The sequence below is a fragment of the Bos mutus genome, chromosome 13, assembly GCF_027580195.1.
Source record: "Bos mutus isolate GX-2022 chromosome 13, NWIPB_WYAK_1.1, whole genome shotgun sequence".
NCBI classification, from domain to species: domain Eukaryota; kingdom Metazoa; phylum Chordata; class Mammalia; order Artiodactyla; family Bovidae; genus Bos; species Bos mutus.
The window spans coordinates 1,382,887-1,404,717 of record NC_091629.1 but is presented as its reverse complement, the minus strand read 5'-3'; the positions used below and the strand labels follow the sequence as shown (position 1 = coordinate 1,404,717).

The 21,831-nt window shown below is 44.3% G+C and overlaps 1 protein-coding gene across 7 annotated transcripts in view; it reads left to right on the top strand.

Annotated features, from left to right (window-relative positions):
- CELF2 (CUGBP Elav-like family member 2) overlaps positions 1-19,593 on the top strand; it is a 559,335-nt gene extending 539,742 nt beyond the window's left edge. For 5 of the 7 annotated variants that reach the window (XM_070380896.1, XM_070380900.1, XM_070380898.1 and 2 more), the window contains 4 exons: positions 3,922-4,119; positions 8,849-8,992; positions 11,979-12,149; positions 13,531-19,593. In XM_070380896.1, coding sequence (XP_070236997.1) covers positions 3,922-4,119; positions 8,849-8,992; positions 11,979-12,106 — 470 coding nt within the window. In that variant the 3' untranslated portion in view covers positions 12,107-12,149; positions 13,531-19,593. The remainder of the gene's footprint in view (positions 1-3,921; positions 4,120-8,848; positions 8,993-11,978; positions 12,150-13,530) is intronic. The other 2 variants (XM_070380899.1, XM_070380901.1) reach the window with 1 other exon arrangement.
- The last annotated feature ends 2,238 nt before the right edge of the window (positions 19,594-21,831 follow it).

The window sequence follows — 21,831 nt, the reverse complement described above, 5'->3', positions numbered from 1 at the left end:
TGTGCCTGACAACAGCCACACCCAGTAGGCCCACGACAGCCTAAGGAGATCTGACTTGGGGACCCATTTACCTAGCAGGCCACCCAACCTCTGCCCGTTTTAAGTATTAAAAAAAGAGTTTTGACAAGCTTCCTTATTCTTGGCCACAATTCAGTTTAAGTGAACAGTTTTTAAAGGGTGATCAAGAAGTATAGTTTATTTAAAAGAAAAAAACAAAAACGTGAATAATTCTATATCCTAAAATCCCAAAAGAATACCTTGTAATTTATTTTGTAAAGAAGAACCTAGAACTCACCCAAATGAAGACTAGCTGTTATCACCCAGATTAGAAGATACAAGTCACACATTTAGAGGTAGGGAATTGTTTCAGGTTTTATGGAATCCTTTTATGCAGATGCCCTGGGGAAAACAAACAGGAACTTGGACTGAGTGTTATCTGACCAGAGGCCAAAGAAAGCGGAAAGGAAAAAGATTTTTTTTCTTTCCAGACTGGATGGCTCTTGATTAGCGAGCAGACAGTAAATGCAGTGGTAACCAGGTGACAGCAGAGTACTGCACCCCACTAAAGCTGCCTCCAGCGCCCCTCTTGCCAGCAGCCCTCATGGCCTTGACTCCTGTTTCTGACCTTGTTCTGCAGACGCTCCAACTCACTTGTCCTTCCCCTCGGTTGCAGACGAGTGTTTGCACACACCCCTCCATGCTGCTTCTAAGCCCCAGGACCTAGTTCCCCTAAAACAAGGAATTTGATTTGACCGCCTGCCTGTCCTGGGTCTGCACAGTACCAGGCCAGTGGGAGTGGCTGTCCTCCTCAGCGCGTGCTCTGACTGCTGTGTGTCGTCCTGTCCGTGTGGTCCGCCTCCTCAGCCTGTCCTGTTGCCCTTTGCTGGGATTTCCCGTTGTTACCGTGAGCGGCTAGGGAGGGACTCTGTTGAATGGCAGAGAGACCATGGTTGGTTCTTGTGTGGGGTCTGTGTTACTCAATTTTGCTTCTGGCAAGAACAACGGCTTTATTGTTGTGTTTTTTAAATACTTTGCCACTGGATAAACATAGGTGTATAGTTCATGGGAAATTAAGACTGTTTCTAGTCTCAAATAACCTCTGCTAAACAGTATGAACTAGGAAAATGTTTAAACCCAAAGTCATGCACAAAGAAAACTACATTCTGCCTGCTGGGGTGAATTACCATCAGAGCTATTTCACAATCCCAACACTGTCTTGGAGCTTATACTTGCTTCTCAGACAGCAAGAGTAAACCTAACCTAGAGGGTCCTCCTTCAGACCGTTCCTTCACAGACAGTGATGCCACCTGTCCCACTGGACAGTCCTCAGAAAAGGAAGTCAAGAAACGGGAACCTGGGCAGAGGCCACTAGAGCGGTTTCCGTGTCATTACCGTTTGCTCCCCCACTGCACCTAAGAACCATTCCCTGCCATCGTAAGGAGAGGTTTCTGGGGTTCTGAGTAGAACCAACTCTTTTCCACAGACAAAGGAGCCAGGGACAAAGTAGGTGGTAGATGGATCCAGTTAATTCCCAAATTTTACCCCTTCCCTCCCAGAGGGTTCCTCATCTCCCCACAAAACAGAAGTTTTGGTTAGTAAACAAGCAGCTACGCCATTTGAGCTCCATATCCTTGTTCTTCCTGTGTAAGTTCATGCATGGATGGACGGACTAAACCGGAGGACACTACTCTAAAGCTAAAAGCAGAACGGCAAGATGAGAAGGAAGGAACATGGGCAGTTCACTGACAGGAGCTTTCCCTCCTGGATTATGTGAGGCAGGTGTCACTAACAGCTGAACTAGGAAGTGCACTAACTTCATCGCTAGACCATTTGCAGAGGCCTTCCCACCCTCATTGAGCTTGCCACACCTGTCCTTTTGTTCCAGCCTTCCTCACACAAATAGCACCTGTGGGAATCTCGATTAAACTGGGATGAAATGATCAATCCATTTGGCTTTTTTGAAGAAAGCCCTGTTCTTTGAAGGGGAAGCATTTTATGCAGTTAACCTTCAAACCTCTATTTCTGTTGTCCAAAGTGCTTAGGTGGAATCAAATACCAGCAGCTGAACTGACAAGTGTTAATGTCATATAATGATTATTTAATATAGAATAACATTAAATCATCAACAGGAATAACTCTCAGAAGTTGAAATCCTTCTCTGATGGTTCTTTGAATTCTGCCTGGTGATCAGTTACCCATTCCACCTTGGCGTTGGCACACACACCTCAGAAACGGTCAGAATAAATTCCTTCATGGAAAGAAACCTGAAGCAGAGTCAGCAGGCCTTTGCTGGCCAGCGCCTCCCGAGCTTAGTTGGGATCAGCTAGAGCTGCTTGAAATCACTTCCTTTTTCAGGAAGTTGGCTTTCCATGCTCATGACCCCCAGGCTCTCCTGGACACACCACCCTCACCCCAAACATCACCCAGGGGCAGCACTGTCCCCTCAGCCCCCCAGGGAGAATGCCAGCCCTGAGGCACCATGAGATTCCTCCACGGTTAAGCCATGCTCTCATTCCTGTCTTGTGTGTAATCTTCTAAGAGGTGAAGGTGTCAGAAGAACAGAGCATGATGGAGTAAGTACCTGTCCCCTCTCCCCTGTGTCCTGTGGATGGCAAGCAAAAGTATGCATGGAAATATTGAGGCGATTCTGATATCTGATTCCTCTGTATGATAGCTAAGCATCCTTATTTTGCTGTCCTCTATTCTCACCAGACTGCTTATTACAGTTTTTTTTTCAGTTAATCATCTTTGCTATTTTAACATCCTTAATCAATAGCCCTAATTCCTTCGATTTTCATTAATGTTTTCACTGAGTTCTTTGCAGAAACAGATCTTTACAAAAAAAAAAAAAAAAAAGTCTTCATCGTAAAGGGAACTCAAAGGAATTATGATGTCACCTCTTCCATTTCCTGAGTTCATTGAAAAGTTCACACTCTATTAAAGTATACTTGTTTTTACTCAGTATTCAGGAAAAAGTGACACAGTCAGCAACCATAACAGAGCAAAAGAGCAGCCAGGAGACAAGGAAAAAAATCAAAAGTGTGCTGGCCGCCACCCAGTTCACATGGGTTAATAGCCAAGATCCAGCTCCAGACGCAGGGTCACTTCAGTTAACTGGAAAACATGGCATGGAATGCTCTCTCTGATGGAAATCCCAGTTCCATGGGCACTAATTAGTATTTGGGCGCGTGTGTGTGTTTGCTTCAGAGAATGGTCCCATCCCCTTTCTAGCCTTTCATACTGAATAAGCGGCTTCAGTCCTCCTCAATGAGGGGAGGGAGCTGCATTTTTTCCTGCACCTTAATTCTTCATCAGCAAGACTCTCCCTAAGGTCCTCATCCCCAACAGCATCCTTCAGCTGCTTAGGAAGCCAGTCAAAGGAACTGGCGATTCACTGAGTACAGCGCTCATCTTCCCGGCCATTTCCACATCAGGCAGCTTAGGGTGAGAAGGTTCATCCTGTCCTTTGCTTTCTCAACCCCTGGGCCATCCCATGGCTCCTCAAGACCCCGTAAACAGAGTTAAGTGTACAGATCACAGGCCTCTGCCACTAATGTTTTTTCTTATGTGCTTCCAAGCTATAAGCAGAAGGCTCTTATTTCAGAGAGCCCCAGTCTTGCCAGTAGCACCCTGCATGGAGTTCAGATGAACTGCCCACCTGTAGTGCCTCGGAGAATTCGCTCCCTGGCCTAGTGAGTGAGGCTCACCATCGCTCAGGGGGCTGTGGTGGTTGTCTGTATGTCTGCCATTATTTATGACTTGTTCCTTCATGGTTTTGTCTTTAAGTTCACGTTGGTGTAACTGGTGTGCTCGCTGCATGCACTTGCTGTCGTACTTGTGTCAAATGATTCTCTGACTTCCTTTGGAAAGCACTAATGAAAAGTGCTGTTTCTCTTCTCTATTGTTGGGTTTTTTGTAAAGTTGCTCAAATGCTCTCAGGTATGGCGGCTCTGAATGGAGGACTTGGCGCCACGGGCTTGACGAATGGCACGGCGGGCACCATGGACGCCCTCACCCAGGCCTACTCAGGGATCCAGCAGTACGCGGCCGCGGCGCTGCCCACGCTGTACAGCCAGAGCCTGCTGCAGCAGCAGAGCGCCGCCGGCAGCCAGAAGGAAGGTGGGTGCCCGACCCGGCCCGCGGGCAGCGTTCGGCCCCGGAGCAGAGTCCCAAGGGAAGTTGTGATAAGCCGCTGTCCTAAGAAGAGCGGCCTCTTCATTTCTTCTGCTCACGGTTTAAGACATCCGACAGGCCTGAACACTCTGTTGCAGTTTTCTAGCTGTCTTGGACCTCCACCCTCTGTGCCATATCGCAGTTACCTGGTAGCTGCTGCGGCCAAACCGCTGCCAGGAGCCCCCTCTCCCGAATCAGAAGGGCCATCTCCTTTCTCCCCTCCACGTAGACTCCTCGTTAGAAGAACCCCGAGTCGTCAGTGCAGCGTCCTGGGGGCTCACCGGCTTTTGCAGGGTCCACGCCCCCCTGGGCGTGACGGGGAAGCTGGCCTTGCAGTTGGCGATGTTGTCCAGGTTAATGATGAAATCCACTCCTAGGATCGACCCGGTCTTTGTTTAGTCAGGGTCTTCTGGGGAAGCAAATAAGTGATTGATTGCCTTGCTTCTCTGCCAATAAGGCAAAATAAACATCAGGAAGTGAATGCTAAGAATACATGAAGGCTAATTATAAAGCAGTTAATGAACTGGCCCAAATAGGGAGGGTTTCTCTCTTTCCTCCTTTTGGTTCCTTCTTCCTGACTGAAGTTGCTTGTAAAGCAAAATCTGCACTGAGATATTTATTCTCTTTCTGACTTGTTTTGCATACAAGAAGCAAGGATAAGAAAGTGTTGAAGACATTTTTAAAATTCCTTTTCGTTCTATCCTCACCCATAGTTCCAAACTGGTTTTTGTCTGAAGACTTTGACTTTAAACACGGTCTCCAATAAGAAGTAGAATGGTTTTACTTTGTCAAGTTGGGAACTGTAATAGGGACACAACTCTAAAGATCGTGTCATTTTGTTTGTTTTTTTTTTTAAGGGTTTTTTTCTGTTTATCCGTAAACAGCATTCAAAATAGAAGGAACTTGAAAATCTGAGTTTCTCTCAACTCTCTTTCCTCTCAGTTATGATGTTATTGTAGTTTATTTTAAAGCTCTCATGACTGTTCAGACAGCTGCATTTTCCCAGGTGTGTGGAGACCCCGTGCCATAAATACCTCAGCTTCCCCAAGGAAAGCCTGTGTGGCAGTCCCTCTTTCTGAGGTCTGACTTCCACGGTAACAGATGAGGGTGGTAGGAAATAGCCTGTGAGATAACCATGTCCTCGGGAGACACCAGGAAAGCCAGTTCCCCCCCGTGCATCTGAGTGCTGGTCACTTCCCCGTCAGCCAGCAGGGATGGCCTTGGGGCAAACCATGTAACGTGGATCCCATTAGGCACCAGCAGACTAGAAAGTTAGTGGCTTAGGAGAGTCTGGGCCCCGAAGTTGCTTCACCCCAGCTCAGAGCCCTGAATTTCTGTGCCTTGAGTTTCAGGCACTGCTTGTGCAATAATTAACCCTCTGGGATTAATGTAAAGTAATTCAGAATAAATACTGTCTCCCCAGATTACTTATATTTAGGTGTGCGGGCTACCAGTAACATGGGTTAGTGCTCAGTCTTTGTTGGTGCTGTTTCGGGATTATTCGGGTCAGGTCTTTTTTTAATCTCCCATGTTTTCGTATGTCTCTTCTGATCATCATCTTCTCACTCTGTTAACATGTACTCAACAAATTTAAACCATCTTTTCCTGGTGGCCACTAACTTTCTAGTCTGCTGGTGCCTAATGGGATCCAGGTTACACGGTCTGCCCCAAGGCCATCCCTGCTGGCTGACGGGGAAGTGACCAGCACTCAGATGCACGGGGGGGGGAACTGGCTTTCCTGGTATCTCCCGAAGACATGGTTATCTCACAGGCTATTTCCTACCACCCTCATCTGTTACCGTGGAAGTAAAGAATCTACCTGCAATGAGGGAGATCTGGATTCGATTCCTGGGTTGGGAAGATCCTGAGGAGGAGGGCATGGCTACAAACTCCAGTATTCTTGCCTTGAGACTCCCCATGGACAAGGGCCTGGTGAGCTGTAGCCCATGAGGTCACAGAGTCAGACACAACTGAGCGACAAAGCACAGCACGACATTAGCTTAACTAAAACATACTTTAAAAGGCAAGTAGTACTGAGAAGGAAAGAAAAATGCCACGATGAATTCCACTGCTAAACAGGGTTTTAGATTTCCTATTCCTTAGTTCTCTAATCAAGAGAGCGCAGTCATCCGGATGTATTTAGTCATGTACCCTAGTATATATTTTCCCATAGGAAAGGGAACCAGTCTGGCCTTGTAAAGAAATGGTTTTAGTACTTCTCCAGCTAAGACTTTGAAGCATTAGGCATCCCTACAGATCTGAATTCAGGCAACCTGATCACCTTTCCTGCCATTCCTGATCACCTTTCCTGCCATTCCTAAATAGCCTCTGACCTCTTTCACACCTTCCTCTCCCTGAGTTTGCAGGAGGCATCACACACACACACACACACACACACACACACACACAGCCCCCAGATCCCAACAAGACGCTGGCACCCCCAGTGCTTCCTGCTGCATCAGGGGCCCTGGGGCCCTGTGAGAAATAAGAACTCGGGTGCCAGGCAGCTGGACCAATGAATGACACAATTCAACATGCTCTGGCAAGTCAGTCAGGTGTAGTGGAAGTCCAAGGAGTGCGTGGTTGATCAGCAGGTTTCTTACTGAAGGGAGATGGGAGGAAGATACAGAGGGTGAACCCTCGAAAAATTGTTTCTTTGCCCTTGGCATCTCTGGCAGTAGCTGCCTTCACTGAATGTTAAAGAGATATTCCATACCAAGTCACCTCTTTCTCATTTTTGTGTTAACGACTTTGGCAAAATCCAAGTTATTTCTTGGTGATGAGGGGGAAGACAGAGCCTCCTTGGGCTTATTTACTTTCTTCCTATGTCCTTGGTCCCCTGTCTGGCCCAGACACATTCAGAAGGCACTGCATCCGAGAAGGCCAGGGCTGCCGTGCGCAGCCAGTAATCTGTCATAGTGCATTAAAACTGCATTTTCTCCCTGGGCTTGAGGAGGTGAGATGACTTTGCAATTCAGATTGGGTCCCATTAATTCTCACTGTTCATCTGGACTTTTATTCAGAAGCACGGCCAGTTTGGGCGGTGCCAGGCCCCCTGCTGCACGCTGCCTGGTGGCTCTGAGAACATCCATCTCCCGGCTTCTGGTTCTGCATGTTTTGTGTGTTGACTTCTTTTAGTTTAGTTTTTTTTTTTTTTTTTTTAACCAGGAAACATCTGGGGACCTAAACCCTGTAATTGTGTCCCTTTAAATACAAAGTGCATCTCTTGCACTGGCTATGCCCTTGGAAATTGTGAGCAACACAGAAAATTAAAGTAGCCTCATTAACACATAAATAAAAGGAAATGCTTCATCTCTGTGGCTTCAGAAATTTGTTCCAAGAAGATCTCTCCTTGTGAAAAGTTCCCTACATTACAATACTTTTTTCTTCTATGATTGTGTGTGTGGAAAGAAACTTGTTTTGAGTTTTCTTTGCAAAGATGTTTATCCTTTATATTTTTACAAAGTTCTTTTTACCCCAGTTTTATTTTTCTTCAACCCATTCAGATAGATGTATTCCCCACAGCCCCTGGGGACCCACTGCACCTTGTCCCCTGGGGCTTCCCAGGGGCACAGGCAGTCCTGGCTCTTCTCCCATGAAGGTCAGTTCAGGTCCCAGGAACCAGTGGCTTGGCCACTTCACCAGCTGGACGAGCTCCCCTCTTCCCAGACACCATGCCCAGAACATCCCAGAGGTGTCCAGCCGCGGGGCTTCCCCAGAACCTCTGCAGAAGGATCTGCCATGCCCCCGAGCACCCTCTGACCTGGAAAGCATGCTTACCTGTTACGTATTAGAAGGTGACTCTGTGGCATCAGGTCACTGGGAGTCCCTCCTTTTTGCTTTCTCTAAGCTGCAGATACTTCTTATGCGGGGAGTTAGAGATGGGAGAATGGAATGGAAATAAAGTTCAGAGAGCTTTCCTCTCTGGTACAGCTAAGCTCTCCCCTGTTCTGCCCTTCCTCCTTGTATTTCTGGAAGTGATGGTTAAGAGTGAAGCTCAGCTTAGTGTTTGAGCAGCTTCTGTACCTCGTACATTCAGTGTGCAAGGCTAATTCCCAGGGACATCCTTCTGATCACAGTTGTGAAACTCTGGCTACCTATTTTTCCCTGCCTTGACTCACTGCCAGTCACTTCTAATAAAGATGATGATTAGACTGTGTGTTAAGCGATTTGCCAGATCAAAACTGGATGGATAATTAGGTAAATGATTGAGAAATCCAAGCAGCATTACTGCTATATCCATTATGTCTAAATTGCTGCAATTTGCATAGAATACACAGGATACTCTCTCCAAAAGACAGCATATACTATGTGCTACAAAACACAGCCACTCAGGAAAAACCCACACCTGAATTCTGCCCTCCCCTTCACCCCATGATTGCTACCTTCACACCCAGGAAGACTGAAAATATGCTCACGCGCAATAAGCAAATGTGACCCACAGATTATAGATGAAAAGGATGCCATTCTTAACCGGTGTCTCTTTGGAAATCAGAAATATATGAAGCATGACTCCTATCCTAAAAGACATACCAGCACTGGACATCTGTCTGTTTCCATTCTCATTTAACAGGAGAGAAAGCCACGTGCTTTAGCCCATCTGTTGTTAAAACATTCCTAAGAAGCTAAGAAGTGACGAATACCTTACTCTGATTTTTTTTTCTTTCCTCTTTAGGTCCAGAGGGTGCAAACCTCTTTATTTACCACCTTCCACAGGAGTTTGGAGACCAGGACATCCTGCAGATGTTCATGCCTTTTGGAAATGTTATCTCTGCTAAAGTCTTCATTGACAAACAGACCAATCTGAGCAAGTGCTTTGGTATGCAAAAGAAACCCAGTTAGAACATTACAGGGCGCTCCCAGTAAGGAGTCCTGGGAGGCAAAGTACAATGGGCAGTATTCTAGATGCCAGGACAGGGCCTTCAGTGTGTGTGGTGGTTCCTGGCCTCTAGATCCATTAAGCAGACTAGGCAAAGTCATCTCAACCGGAAGAGGAAAAGGGGCTGTATAAAAAGGAAAGATCTGGGAAACTGAATGCCCACAGAGGAGGTGATGCTTTATATTGTACTGTGCAGGGACCTCACTACTGGGAACTAACGTCTTCACTGTAGAGCAACATCGGTCTCTGGGCCCTATAGTCTAGATGACGAGCTTCACCAGATGGAAGTATGGTTTAGAGACTGTAGGGTGGTCGAGGCTGTCCTGATAGAGGGGCGCTACAGACACTTGGCGCGAACCCCACTCCCTTCACTGTGACTCGGATGCTGTGGGTGTGGGCAGCACACTGTGCTGGGGGCTTATGGTCCAGCGTCTGGTGGTACATAAACGCGCACACACCTAAGTGCACATGCCACCCCCACAGCCCCAGCTCCACGGGCACAGGGACGGTGGTGGATTTAGCTCATGGTGGCGTGAGAGGCTGTGGTCTGGCGGTGGGTGGGATCTGCAGTCACAGCCTAGGCAGGCAGAGTGCCCTGGAGACACAGGTCTTCTCAGGACCTTGGACAAGCCCTGATCCGTGGTGGCCTGAGCTGTCAGAGCCTCCTCCTCCAGGCAGCCTGGACTCTGCCTCCCCAGGGTGACTTTTGCTCCCAGAGAGAGGAAGGCAGGCTCCCTGCATGCCCTAATGTTTTACAAAAGAGGTGAGCGTTCATTCAATTTAGTTCTCGTTTTATGTTGTGAACCCTTGTGTCTCCCACAGTAGCTTAGAGGCTCAAATGTCTAGGGTATATGTGCCTCCCGTGGCAAGTCCTGGCCCAGTCTGAGGTGTAACAGTTGATTTATTCACTCGTCCAATCTAATGACTCACATCCGCCGTAGGTACTAACAGCAGCACAAAACAAGATCAAGTAGAACAGATACGGGCCAGTGGAAAATGAAGTGCATGGTATAAAGAAAAACAGGTGGGGTGGTTCTCAAAGAGGCAGAACCTCAGACTTGGTATTTGGCTGATGGGTAATGGGGCAACCCGTCTAAAGAGAGTGCTTTGGCTTCTAAAATTCCATTATCATAACATCCTTCTAATTTCTGTGCCGTCACCAGGAAGGTCTGAAGCCTCTGTTGTTAGGGGAATCAGTGTGTCAGCCATTTAAAGTCACTGTTTCTATCCAAGTGGAAAGGCTGTTAGCCTGAACCCATTACAAGTATATAAACGCCCTTGTAATGGTTCATGAGAATGAAATGGAAAGTAAGTTGTTACAGAGGGTGTGCACGTGTGTTTTGTAAGAGCTCACCACCGGAAGCTTCCCTGCCCCAGGCTTCCAGCCAGACATTTAAGGTCCTCATCACTAAACAGTGTCTGAGCTTATTTGGTGATTGGAAAGGGTTGTACTTCGCAGTTTGATTTTGAGAAAATATTTACTGTCTTGAAAAGAGTCAGCCTACAAATTACTTAACCACCGTGTGTATAATAACACGTAGCAGACGACTGTACTTAGCATTGGGCACTGGGTTTTCAGTTGTGCAGCATCCCACATGTAGGTGTCTCAGTGAGACTGCTTCTTGGGGTCCCAGGTTTGCCAGTCATAAGCCATACCCCATTCTTTATCCTAAGCTTTGGCCAGGTTTCATTATCCATTTCACCCTTGATGCATTTCCATTCTTGTAATCATCTTCCTACCTCTGGATTAAGATGTAGAAGAAGAGTATCAGCAAAGTCTTAGATCCAAGATCACATTTATTGGGAATTTAAATTTAATAAAAACTTAAACCCATCTTTTTGCATACAACCAGCCTATGAGAAGCTATTCTGCCTTATATACTATACGCCTCTTATTACCTGCTAAGGGTATATTTGTGTCCCTTTCTTCCTCTAACTCGTAAAGGAATGTTCTCCTTAGTAGATGGAGAAACTTGGTATAAAACCTTCTGAACAGTGGATGGTCAGAGTTGAAATCCAATCAGTATAACTTCTTCCAACAACAAAAGTAAGTAGGGGCAACACTTCTGCACTAGCATTAACTGAAGAAGCCTTGGCGAGTAACCCCTACCCCCAGTGCTAAAACAAACCATGTGGTCAGAATTCTGTATCTAGGTCTTGGCAGAGCTTGGATGGTTGTCAGAGGCATCTGAGTGTTGGTACAGAGAAAAATTGTGGGAAGTATGTGTTAGGATGGCTGTTAAGCCCTGAGCTGTTTAGACTATTTATTCTCCAAGAAACACTTGGGGATATACAAGGTAGCAATTTCCATTCTAGTGAATTCAGTGGAGCTTTGAAAATGGAACTTGAGATAGAGAGAATGGCCCAACATTTCCCCTGGGCCCCTAGGTTCCTCTCAGTAATAGCTCCAATTGGTAGAAATCAAGTACAAATTATTCTAGAGTTAATTCGCTGACCCCATCCTGTATCCAGGGAGAAGTGGAATGAAAACAGTCCAGGTCTTTGGCAGCACATCAGTTGCCTTCCCTTAATTATCGTGCCTCTAAACCTCACCTGGCTGGGGCCTGGAGCCCTTTGAGGGCCCTGCATGCACTGATATACTGGAGACTCTTGGAGGAGGATTCTAAGGCACAAACAGATTTGACTGGAATTAGTCAACAGACTAACCTGACTCACGACAGTGCTGTGTGAATTTTAGCTTTCTGCAGAGGGGGGTTGTTCTCATGATAGCCAGTCACCTCCACTGCTTCACAGTGGATGTTTCCAGTGCTGCCCCTAAACCACGACCGCGAACTGAGTAGAGCTGACCCGAGCCCCCAGGTTGGGCCCCGTCACTCCCACCTGCAGAAACATTCTCCAGCCACCCTGCACTGCTCCCCTGCCTCTCCATCCTGATTCCCGCCCTTCTTCCCCTCGTGTCTTCCAGGTTTTGTTAGCTACGACAATCCCGTGTCTGCGCAAGCTGCTATCCAGGCTATGAACGGCTTTCAGATTGGCATGAAACGCTTGAAGGTCCAGCTGAAGCGCTCCAAAAACGACAGCAAACCTTACTGATCCTCCCCCAGAGGCTCCCTGCTCTTATTTTAGCTTTCTTAGGGTAAGTCCCACGAGCCAGCCTGGGCTCAACAGGAAAGGCAGAGGAGGACCACATTGCCAACTTTACCAAGAGAGACGGTTATTTTTACAATAAGGCCTCCATTTCCCCTCCCGCCCCCCACCCAGTTCGCCATAACTAAACTCGGCTACCTTGTTTCTATCAAGTAAATCCTCCTCCACTCGTGCCACTGTATTCTCCTTTGTTTTGCAATTTGAATCTCCTTTAACCTTTTTTGTTTTGTTTTGGGGGTTTTTGGCTTTTTTTTTTTTTTTTTTTTTTTTTTTTTAAGAAAAACACGTATACAATAAATGACATCTTGAGAATTTACAAGGCAAACAAAGGCTAACGTGCAATTCTAACTCTGAGACCCCTGTGCCCCAGAGCACTGCCTGGAGAATTCGCCCCTCCTGCCCACGCCCACCCCACAGGGGGGCGCCAGCTGTTTATAGAGGGTAAGGTGGTGGCATAGCGCCAGAGAAAAGCCAAGAGAAGCACTTAAAATTAACAACACAAAATGTCTTTCCACTACATTTGGTTTAATAAGTAGGATTTTATTTTAGGGTTCAAAGAAACATGACGTTTATTGGTCAGATTATTACACTGGTTGTCTATTTTGTTATTGTTTTATTTTAGTTTTTAGAAAGGATTAATGTAAAAAAAGATTTAGAGATCTGTTTCTTAAAGCTACAGGGTTTAAAAATTAAAAATGAGTGAAAATACTTGATGTTTCTTGAAAGATAAATTTAATAATAAATAAATAATACATAAATACATAAATAAAAAAGAAAGCCACAGGCCTGTAAATTTTATTTGTAAAAAAAGCATTTCTATTTTTGTACAAAATTTTTACTGCCTCAGAAATAATGGAAGCTATTTATTGCCTACTGTTAACTTATTGGGTACCTGAAGAGCAGTTCTCTGTGCTAGCTAGATTCTTCTGAAGTAGTCTCTAGAGGAATCATTCTAGGAACGGGCTTTTTTTCACCGTTGAACCCTGGGCCTAAAGTTCATGCTTTATCCTCTCGGTGTTTGTATCTGTCTGATGATTTTGTTCGTAACCTCCATTATCTAGTTTACAGTTTGGTCGTCTGACTTTCCCGTCTGTTACATTCGTTGAAACTGGACCCTCTTCTCCCCATCCCTTGCCAGTCCCTCACCCCAAAATACCCAGAATCCATCCCTTTTCCCTCTCCGGATGGATTCTCTTGGGTTCCATTGTGTTGTGGATAAAGAGTGTAAGAAATGCAAATTATGTGGATGGCTGGTAGACTCCTTAATGACCTAAGATTTGCATTAGTTTCTCTCCTGCACCCTGAAGAGTGATTTTGTTGCTGCTGCGTAGATTCTGTGTAACTTTTTACTCTCCCTGTTTTCTCCCTAGACATCTTCATGCCCGTTAGTTCACCGTTTGCCTAGCATGTCCCTGTGGCGTCTCAAAAAAGTTTCATCGTCCCGTCATTGTTTCTGATGTCTTTCTGACCTCACATCATATTTGGTTCTCCTACTGACCTTTGATCTAGTTTGACCTTTGAAATTTGCATGTGACCTCATCTAGCTATGAATTCTGGGAAGTCAATGTGAAAAACATTGCTGCATTCATGCAAGACTGAAATTTATTATTAGACAAATTAATTATAGAAAAAAACCTGTGGCAAAAATGTTTCTTTCTTATTTTTTCTTTCTTTTCATAAAACAGACTTGAAAGTATTATACAGGGATTGGCATTCTTCCCGGTCACTGGTAACAATAGCAATATGTGTCCAGGGACACAGAATGTTGGTTTCTAACAGACTACTTCCAAAAACAGTTTGAGAAAAAAACTGTCTGATTTTAAGTCTCTAGAGGTCTGTAATAGTTTTTACATTTTTCAGGCAGTGTAAAGTTTTTTGATAAGGCCATTTTAGGTGGCTCACTTTCTCATTAAGATATATATATAGAACCACTTTTGTAGATTAGTATAAGAAAAATATTTACCCTGTTTTGGGGCAAATGCTACCTATTTGTGTCACCTTTTGCTGAACTGACTCACAGTTAGACAATCCATGGTTTAATGCACATGAAATTACCTATATTTTATACTGTTTCAATGTACAGGAGAAAGGTTACTGTAAACTGTGTTACGTTGGTGCTTCTGTGAATTAAGTTGTGGTTTCATCATGAGTCTTATGGTCTTAATGTTCTTTGTTGATAAGACAAGTTTAGAATTGGTTTACTTAAAACAAAAAAGAATTTCAAAAAAAAAGTTGTTTGCTTAAAAAAAAATTTCATGTGAGGGGAAAAAAAAATCCTATTCCAGAATAAGTTTTGTGTTGGCTTGTAAAGCATTGATGTCATTTTTTTTTTAAATTGTGGACTATTTAGATGTGTTTGTGTTCAGCAAAATGTGATTTTTTTTTTCTTTTAAAGAAAAAAAGTGAAAATATATAGTGCCAAATTCCAAAGGTACTTCCTTCCTAGAGCTTCAGTGTGTTTCTTGTGAGAAGTAATTTGATAACATGGGTATTTTATTATGTGTTTTGTATAAATCCCTAATATTTAAAAAACAAAAAACAACAAAAAAAAAAGGTTAAAAAGTTTGTTAACTTGCTATCCTGTGGTCTTGTTGCCTGAAATTGTTATTGTTTGTTATTTCTCTATGATGTTTTTTGTAAGACATTGTATAAGTGCCCATGTCTCACTTTTTTAACCACTCTGCACATCAATGCTGTGACGGCAACCTCACAATGTATTTTCTTCATGATATATGGAAACCTCTAAGGTGAGAAAGTTTTGAACTTTTAACCCTTTCTACCCAGAGCTATCTGGAATGTTGATAACTTTTTATACTGTCATAATTTCTGTTTGTTTTGGGGTGTTTCTAATTTGGATTTCTTTTTCTGCATATATCTTTCAGTTGTTTCTGTCTTTCCTACTTTTTTATCCTTTGGTTGAGATCCAAAAGAAAGGAAGAGAGTTTTCGAGATAAACGGGAACGGTAGATAGAGTCAAGCACCTAAATAAACCTTAAATTCAGTCTGCTTTTGAGGTCAGGTGAGCGGTATGTTCCAGTTTACAGTAACATCATGCACCTGTCCAGGTAAACCATTCTGTGATGATGGGGTAGTCTTTGGAGGGATTCTGCTTTCGTTTCTTATTCCCAAGGTAATGTTTCTTATCAGCCATTGTGCTGGGGATTGTCCGACCCCAGTGGATACCTCTGAATGAGCAACGTGTCTGGAGTTAAGACGCTGACCATCCTGTCCCTGCCTTTTTGTTTCCTCTGAGCTGAATGCATCTACAGGGGACTGACCATTCAAGGCAAACTCAGTTCTTCATCAGTTACTGACCAAATACCCAGCACCAGTTCCTGCTGCCATTTTCTAAAGTGCCATATTTCTTTGACTTCACGTGAACAGGTCTCTTGCTGTCCTGACAAACCCCAAGTCATCCCTGCAACCCACTCAAAACTCCTACCTTTTTTGGAAGCTTGTTTCGTAAAGGAGTTCAGAAACTGCTGGCTCCACTTCCTCCATTTCCCACTGACCACCCTGTTTGGTTTATTGTGTGTGTGGATGTGATAGCCCTGGGAGGGAAAGGACTAGCCTCTATTGATGCAAAAAAAAAAAGTTTCCTTCTTACAGCACATGCACTTAAAATGAAACGACCTGTATTATCCTCACACGTGTTTACTACTGCTGGGGCCTTCCTTCATCCTTCGAGGGCTATTTTGTACTTCCTGCAGCTGAATAATAAAGGTTATCACACACGTCTCTCTCGTATATACGATACGGTGGTAACAGATACACATGTAAGAACACAAGACAACACCATCTGAATTTCCTAGACTGTTTCATTCAGATTCTCATCAATTATACATAAACCTTAAACTATCTTCCCCCACTTCACTGAAGCCAGAAGTGCTCCAGTGCCCTCCTCCTCCCCTCCGCTCCCCCACCTCCCCCAGAGGAGCTGAGTGCACTCAACAAGAGGCTCAGGGCGGGCGCTTAGAGCTAAGTGTTTATTCTGCAGGCAACCAAGACAGTACCATTAGGGGGAAGGTCCTTTTTCTTTTCTGGGGGGGCATGTTTCATTGCTCAAAAGATAACCCTCCTCAAAGACAAGCTGTCCTTTTCTTCACTTTCTCTGTTAATATCAAAAGGAAAAAGCTGCAAGGGTGCGAAGGGCCTGTGCCAGAAGAAAACACACAGGGAAACTGCTTTTTTTTTAAATCAAGTGTAGAGAATAGTCATTTTTAAACTGAATTAGAGAATTGCGATCAAATGGCAGTCCTCAAAGGCGTAACAAGTTCATCTTTCTTTCACCATAGGGGTTATAGTTCTTTGGCTTGTGCTACTCTGGATTCATTTTACTGTTTGTTTTTAATTATCTTAAGTGCTAATTAATAAGAAATAAAATTTTAAAAAAACCTGTAGTTTCATTACCTTTTTGAATAATGTCATACAAAAAATGTATGTTTTTTTGTGCTGTGAGAATTGTTTGTAGATTAATAATATTTTGTTTAGAATTACAAAATAGTTTTTAAATATTGTCTGAGAAAAGCCAAAGTTAATGCAACCTAGTGGAAAACTGTAAGACCATTTGAGTATTGTTTATTGATGCATTTGGATTTTGTTGTTTGATGGAATTTGAGCCAAAAAAAAAAACGCAGGCTTTCCTATTTCTACAACTGATTGTACTTCTGCATTTTGTACCAGTGGAACTTTTTATACTGGAGATTAAAAAAAATGGAAATTTTTGTGGCTTACTCTAGTGGGCCCCCTGACAAAGACTGATTTCAAGTTTGATTTCTGGTTGATAGAAAGAAAGTTGCTTTTCTTTTGAGAATTAAAAACTTTGGCTTGATTTCTTTTTTCCCTTTGCTTATATCTAGCATTAGAATTTTGTCTTAAAATACAGCGGTAAGTTTCACTTTTTATTCTGTATTGTGCAGTTACACAATAAGGTAATTAGATTTAGAAGTACTCAGTCACTTTAAGTGGATAAATGTATTAGTTAAAACTTTAGGGGTTTGCTTTTTTGCTGTTTAGATCAAAGTTTTTTCTGATTCTTCTGTCCTCATTGTGAACATAACCGTGTAGTTGAAACAGTCAAACTTATTTTTGTAACGTATGTTATTGTGTGATGCAGTTTTTTGCTTCTGTCTCCAATATTAAACCATTTTCCTAATACTTGTTTCTCTCTCTGAGTGTTGTGTTGTTGGCAGTCATTGTATGTTGGTGATACATCTACACGCCTCACTGTTTCACGTATCTGTTTTTTTCTATATGTTGTGTAAAAAGATACAGTCGATTCCACCTAAGTGAATATCTGATTTGGGGAAGGGGAACTACACACCAGCCACCTCGGATTTATGTACAACAGCCTATTTTAACCACTGCTTCCAAGACTTACGTCTATGGTCCACCTACATAACTGCCTGCAGAGTCAGATTTGCCAAGACCTTGTCCGGTCTTTTGACCACACTGGTACATTGCACTTTCTCTCTTCTCCTCTGCTCTCTGCTCCTCTCTTCTTCTCTTGATATGTGTACGCAGTTCTTAACACTCAATAACAATGGCTGCCACTTTGCTGCATAACCTTAGGAAACGTGAGAAGAGAGGCAGCAGCGCTGGGGTTTCTTCTATCTACCATGAGTCCAAAGGCCTATCATTACCATCAAACTCTTCTCAGAAACAAGTCACTTTTTTTTTTAAAAAGGTGAGCTCCTTAAGGGAAGAAACTATACTTACTTGGTGAATAGATATGAAAGGTATTAAACTGAAATCCATGCGTTGCCATCAATCAATAGCTATGTGTAGAAAAGTAAATTACTTTCAAGAGCTAGCTGAACCCAGGAGCAGCTTTAATTATTAAAACTGATGGAAGAGAGATACTCGCAAAGGCTCAAATGGAAGCTCTACCCGGTCCGGTTGGGTGGGAGGGGAAGGTAAAGCTTCTCATGCCCAAGTCTTCATAATACATCATCCATTTCCACATGAAAACCAAGACTGCCACATACATCCACACACGCCCCCCTGAAAGTGTATACTTTGTAGAAAGCCTTGTCCCTCACCATCGCCCAACCCCAGGTAGAAAACTAGAGAAAAAACCATTCCTTGTACGCCCTTGAAAGCTGAAGCCACAGACCCTCCTCCCTTTCTGCCCATCTCTTCTGCTCAGGAATCTGATTGCTCTCCAAGTGCTCTTACAAGATTCCACTGACGTCTGCTCCCTGTCTGATCTCTCCCTCCAACTCTTCAGACGCACAAACTCTGTCTGACTCAGGCCACCCGGCACCGGCAGCCATCCCCTGGCTGCCAACGAGGTCCTCCCTGCAGGTGCTCAGGCCCCTCGCCCTCCGGTTTCAGCAGCCCCTCTGAGCCCTAGCCTCTTTTTTCTAGTTGGCGGCACAGCACAGAGGGGCTGGGTTGAGGCGGAGGCAGTTTCCCACATAGGCCAAACACCTCAGCGAAGTAGCCTCCACTAGCTCCAGACCCGCGCAGATGGGAGCTGACTTCCTGCCAATACTTCTGCTTAAACCTCATCAGAGCCTTCATCAGTTTGCCTCTGAAAACCCACTGCTTACAGTAGTGGGGTAAAGAGCGCTAAGGGTGTGATTTCCCTTTCTTTCTCGTAAATACTTTGGCGTGGGTGGAGGGTGTGAGGGAGGGGAGAAGGGTGTAAAGAGGGTGATCAACTCTTTCCAAGATGCGAGTGTTTACTTTTTCAATATTTAAGTCATACAAGTATCTACATCCACCATTTGGCACAAGGCAAAATACTCCTGCTAAGTAAAAGAAGGGAAAGACAAACCAGAATTGTTTATTGTTTTGGAAAAACAACGAAAACAATAATTCTCCAAAGAAGGGGACACAAGTCCTAGCTCCCTTAAGCACGTATGATGTAAAGCCGGTCCCTGCTTAAATTCACACTTGCCCTCTTGATTCTGTAAAACACTGCAGTGTCAGCAAGGCGTCTTTGCCTGCCACGCACGGACCACACTGGGACACGACAGACCTGTCAACGCTGACTTTGCTGACAGAAGTCACACGTCTGCACAGCCCACAGCAGTTCTGAGCAGTCTCGGGCGGGCACTCTGGGCTGGCGGGCTAGGAAACACAGTGAACATTAATGTACTGTGAATCGTTCCTGATAAGTGAATAAAACATTGTGACCAAACAATCAGCTTATTCACTTATCAGGAATCGACTGTTCTGCTAACTCGCTGTTTTGTTTTTCATCTCTGTTGTAGTTCACTATTTCTGCTGTGTTCTGTTTTCTCCTCTCATGCTTGGGCAAAATCACTGGGAATATTATCTTCATGTGACCATGAAACGTTTATATCGAGTGAAAATGATATCTTAACAAAATCTATGCACTTGCTATCAGGAACACAATACTGGATGTGTCTTATATATATTGAACTATATAGTACTCGATTTCTTAAATAAAGCTTAAGAAAGGATTCTGTTGTGTGTAAAGTTAATGTTAACTATTTTTCAAAGCAGTGTTTCTAAGGGGTATTTTTGTTCTTTTCTGTCTTGAGTGATACAGGATATTTTTCATTAAAATTATAATCACTGGCTTTATGACTTAATATTTAATAAACTGACTTTGGAAACAAAATGGAGTGGGGTGGGGGGAGTTCTTCCAAGTGTATTTTAGTGAGAGACATCTGGAAAACCATTCCCTTACTGGTGGCCATGGCAAATCTGAGGCAGCAGAAGAAAGCAATCCCTTCACCACCAAGAGACCCCTGGAAAGCATCCAGAATCTGCCCTGACCTAGGAAACCCCATTGCCTTTCTGAATGTGATCTCTTTAGGCTCAGAAGAAAGGGGACGAGAAAGAAAGGCAGATCCAAGAATACTGCTGGTTGGCATCAATGCTTTTCCAAAATGAGATGACACTAAAACCATACCCTGCTGGAGAGCAATGGCGGGTCTATTCAGGACTGCAAAATGAAAGAAAGTAAGAGAAGGGGTTTGATCACTCAGGATGAGAAGGGTAAAATTTCAAAGTGACATGTGAGAGACATCCTATAACAGTTGAAAAGCTTAAATGGGAGGCCTGCTGCTCAGCCCTTTGAAGGAATATTTTTGATATTTTTCCTATGGGCCATAAGTCTGAACAGAATGGCATTTTCTATTGGATTTTCTTTTTTGCTTTGAGGTTTTGTGTTAGATTTGTTTTTCTTGCTTAGTGTTTGATTCGAAGAAAAAGTCCTAAACTTCTACTTGCAAAATGGCACAGGCATGCTAATCCTTTATAAAACAAACCTTATTCAGCCCCGATAATGAGGGACAGAGATAGCACAGTCAATGAAAATCCCCAGATAATCCAAAATTTTTCTTCCAGTCTCTGCCTCCTCCCACCCTAAACCTCCAATTAATATTTGTGACCAAAACCAAAATTTCCAGTGAAAGTGAGAGATCAGAGAAACAGTCAAGGGTACCAAAGTACCAGGGCCAAAGTTGATGCACTTGCTGGAGCTCATGCAGTTTAAGGTTGAGGCAGAGATTCTGTTTTTAAAAGGTTAATATTTTGAAAACCATTGGTCTACATGAACTGGGCTTGGGTGTTGAAGAATGGGTGGCCTTCACCATCAGTCTCATAGCTAGAAAGCATCCTCTTTGTGAAAAAGGACACATCCAAGGCAATAATGGGGAAGATGGACTCTGAGCCTCAGGGAAGAAAGGATGAATGCCAATATGCCCCTCTTGAGCCTGCAGCCCCAATTCCATCATCCCTGCTCCAGAACTCACCGGCCAAAAGCTGCGTGCTGGGGACCAGCTCAGAGCAACGGCATGAGGGTCTGTCAGGTGGGAGCTGCTTTAGGGGGAAGGCACCATTTCTCTGAAACTTTCTCTACTGGCAGCAAAGCCACCTGGCACCAACTTCTGCCTGCCCACATCTGAAGGATGTTTTTACAAATAAAAACTATATGTACATTACATACATACACATAAGACATGGTCTGTGATCTGCAACTGATCAACTATAGTTAAAGCCCCAAATAAAAATCCCCAGCTCTGAGATGTGCGGTGGCCCCTCAGTCTAGAGGCTGGTGTGCAAGGTGGAGAACGTGCCTAGATGCCCTCTGGAGCCACGTGCCTCCATGGGGATGCCAGCACCAGCACCCATCACCCATGTAGCCTCTCCGTGTCTTCATTTCCTCACTGGCAAAACTGATGCAAGAATAATGCCAAGTGCAGAGGGCTGTGAGAAGGATTAACTAAGCCAGTGTTTACAAACCACTTGTGCTAAGGGTCCATCATGTTCTAAGTACTCAGCAAGGCCGACCAGTGAACAGTGGCTGTGCACTAACAAGGCCCATTGCAAGAAACCAGGAGAGGCAGGCCCTCCCGCAGGCTGCCCTAAGCCCCAGGTAAGAACTCCATTCTCAGAAAGGAGACACTCCGCTGGAGTCCACCCCTTCCTACCTCTAAGTATTATACTCGCGTACCTCTTACCCAAAAGAAAAGCCTAGCTTTCCAGTTTAGGTCCTAGGTGGGAATGACAGAAATCACCTGGAGATATGCCTGCAACAAGCCTTCCAAAGCACTTGTGTTCTCAGTTGCGGCACCAGAGCCAGTATGTCTCTCAGCACCTCAGGAAGAGCAGGGCCAGGGCTCAGAAGCCTGGATGAGGCCCAGCACAGAGCTCTCTAAACCACTTCACCCCACGCCCAGCTTAACTGCTTC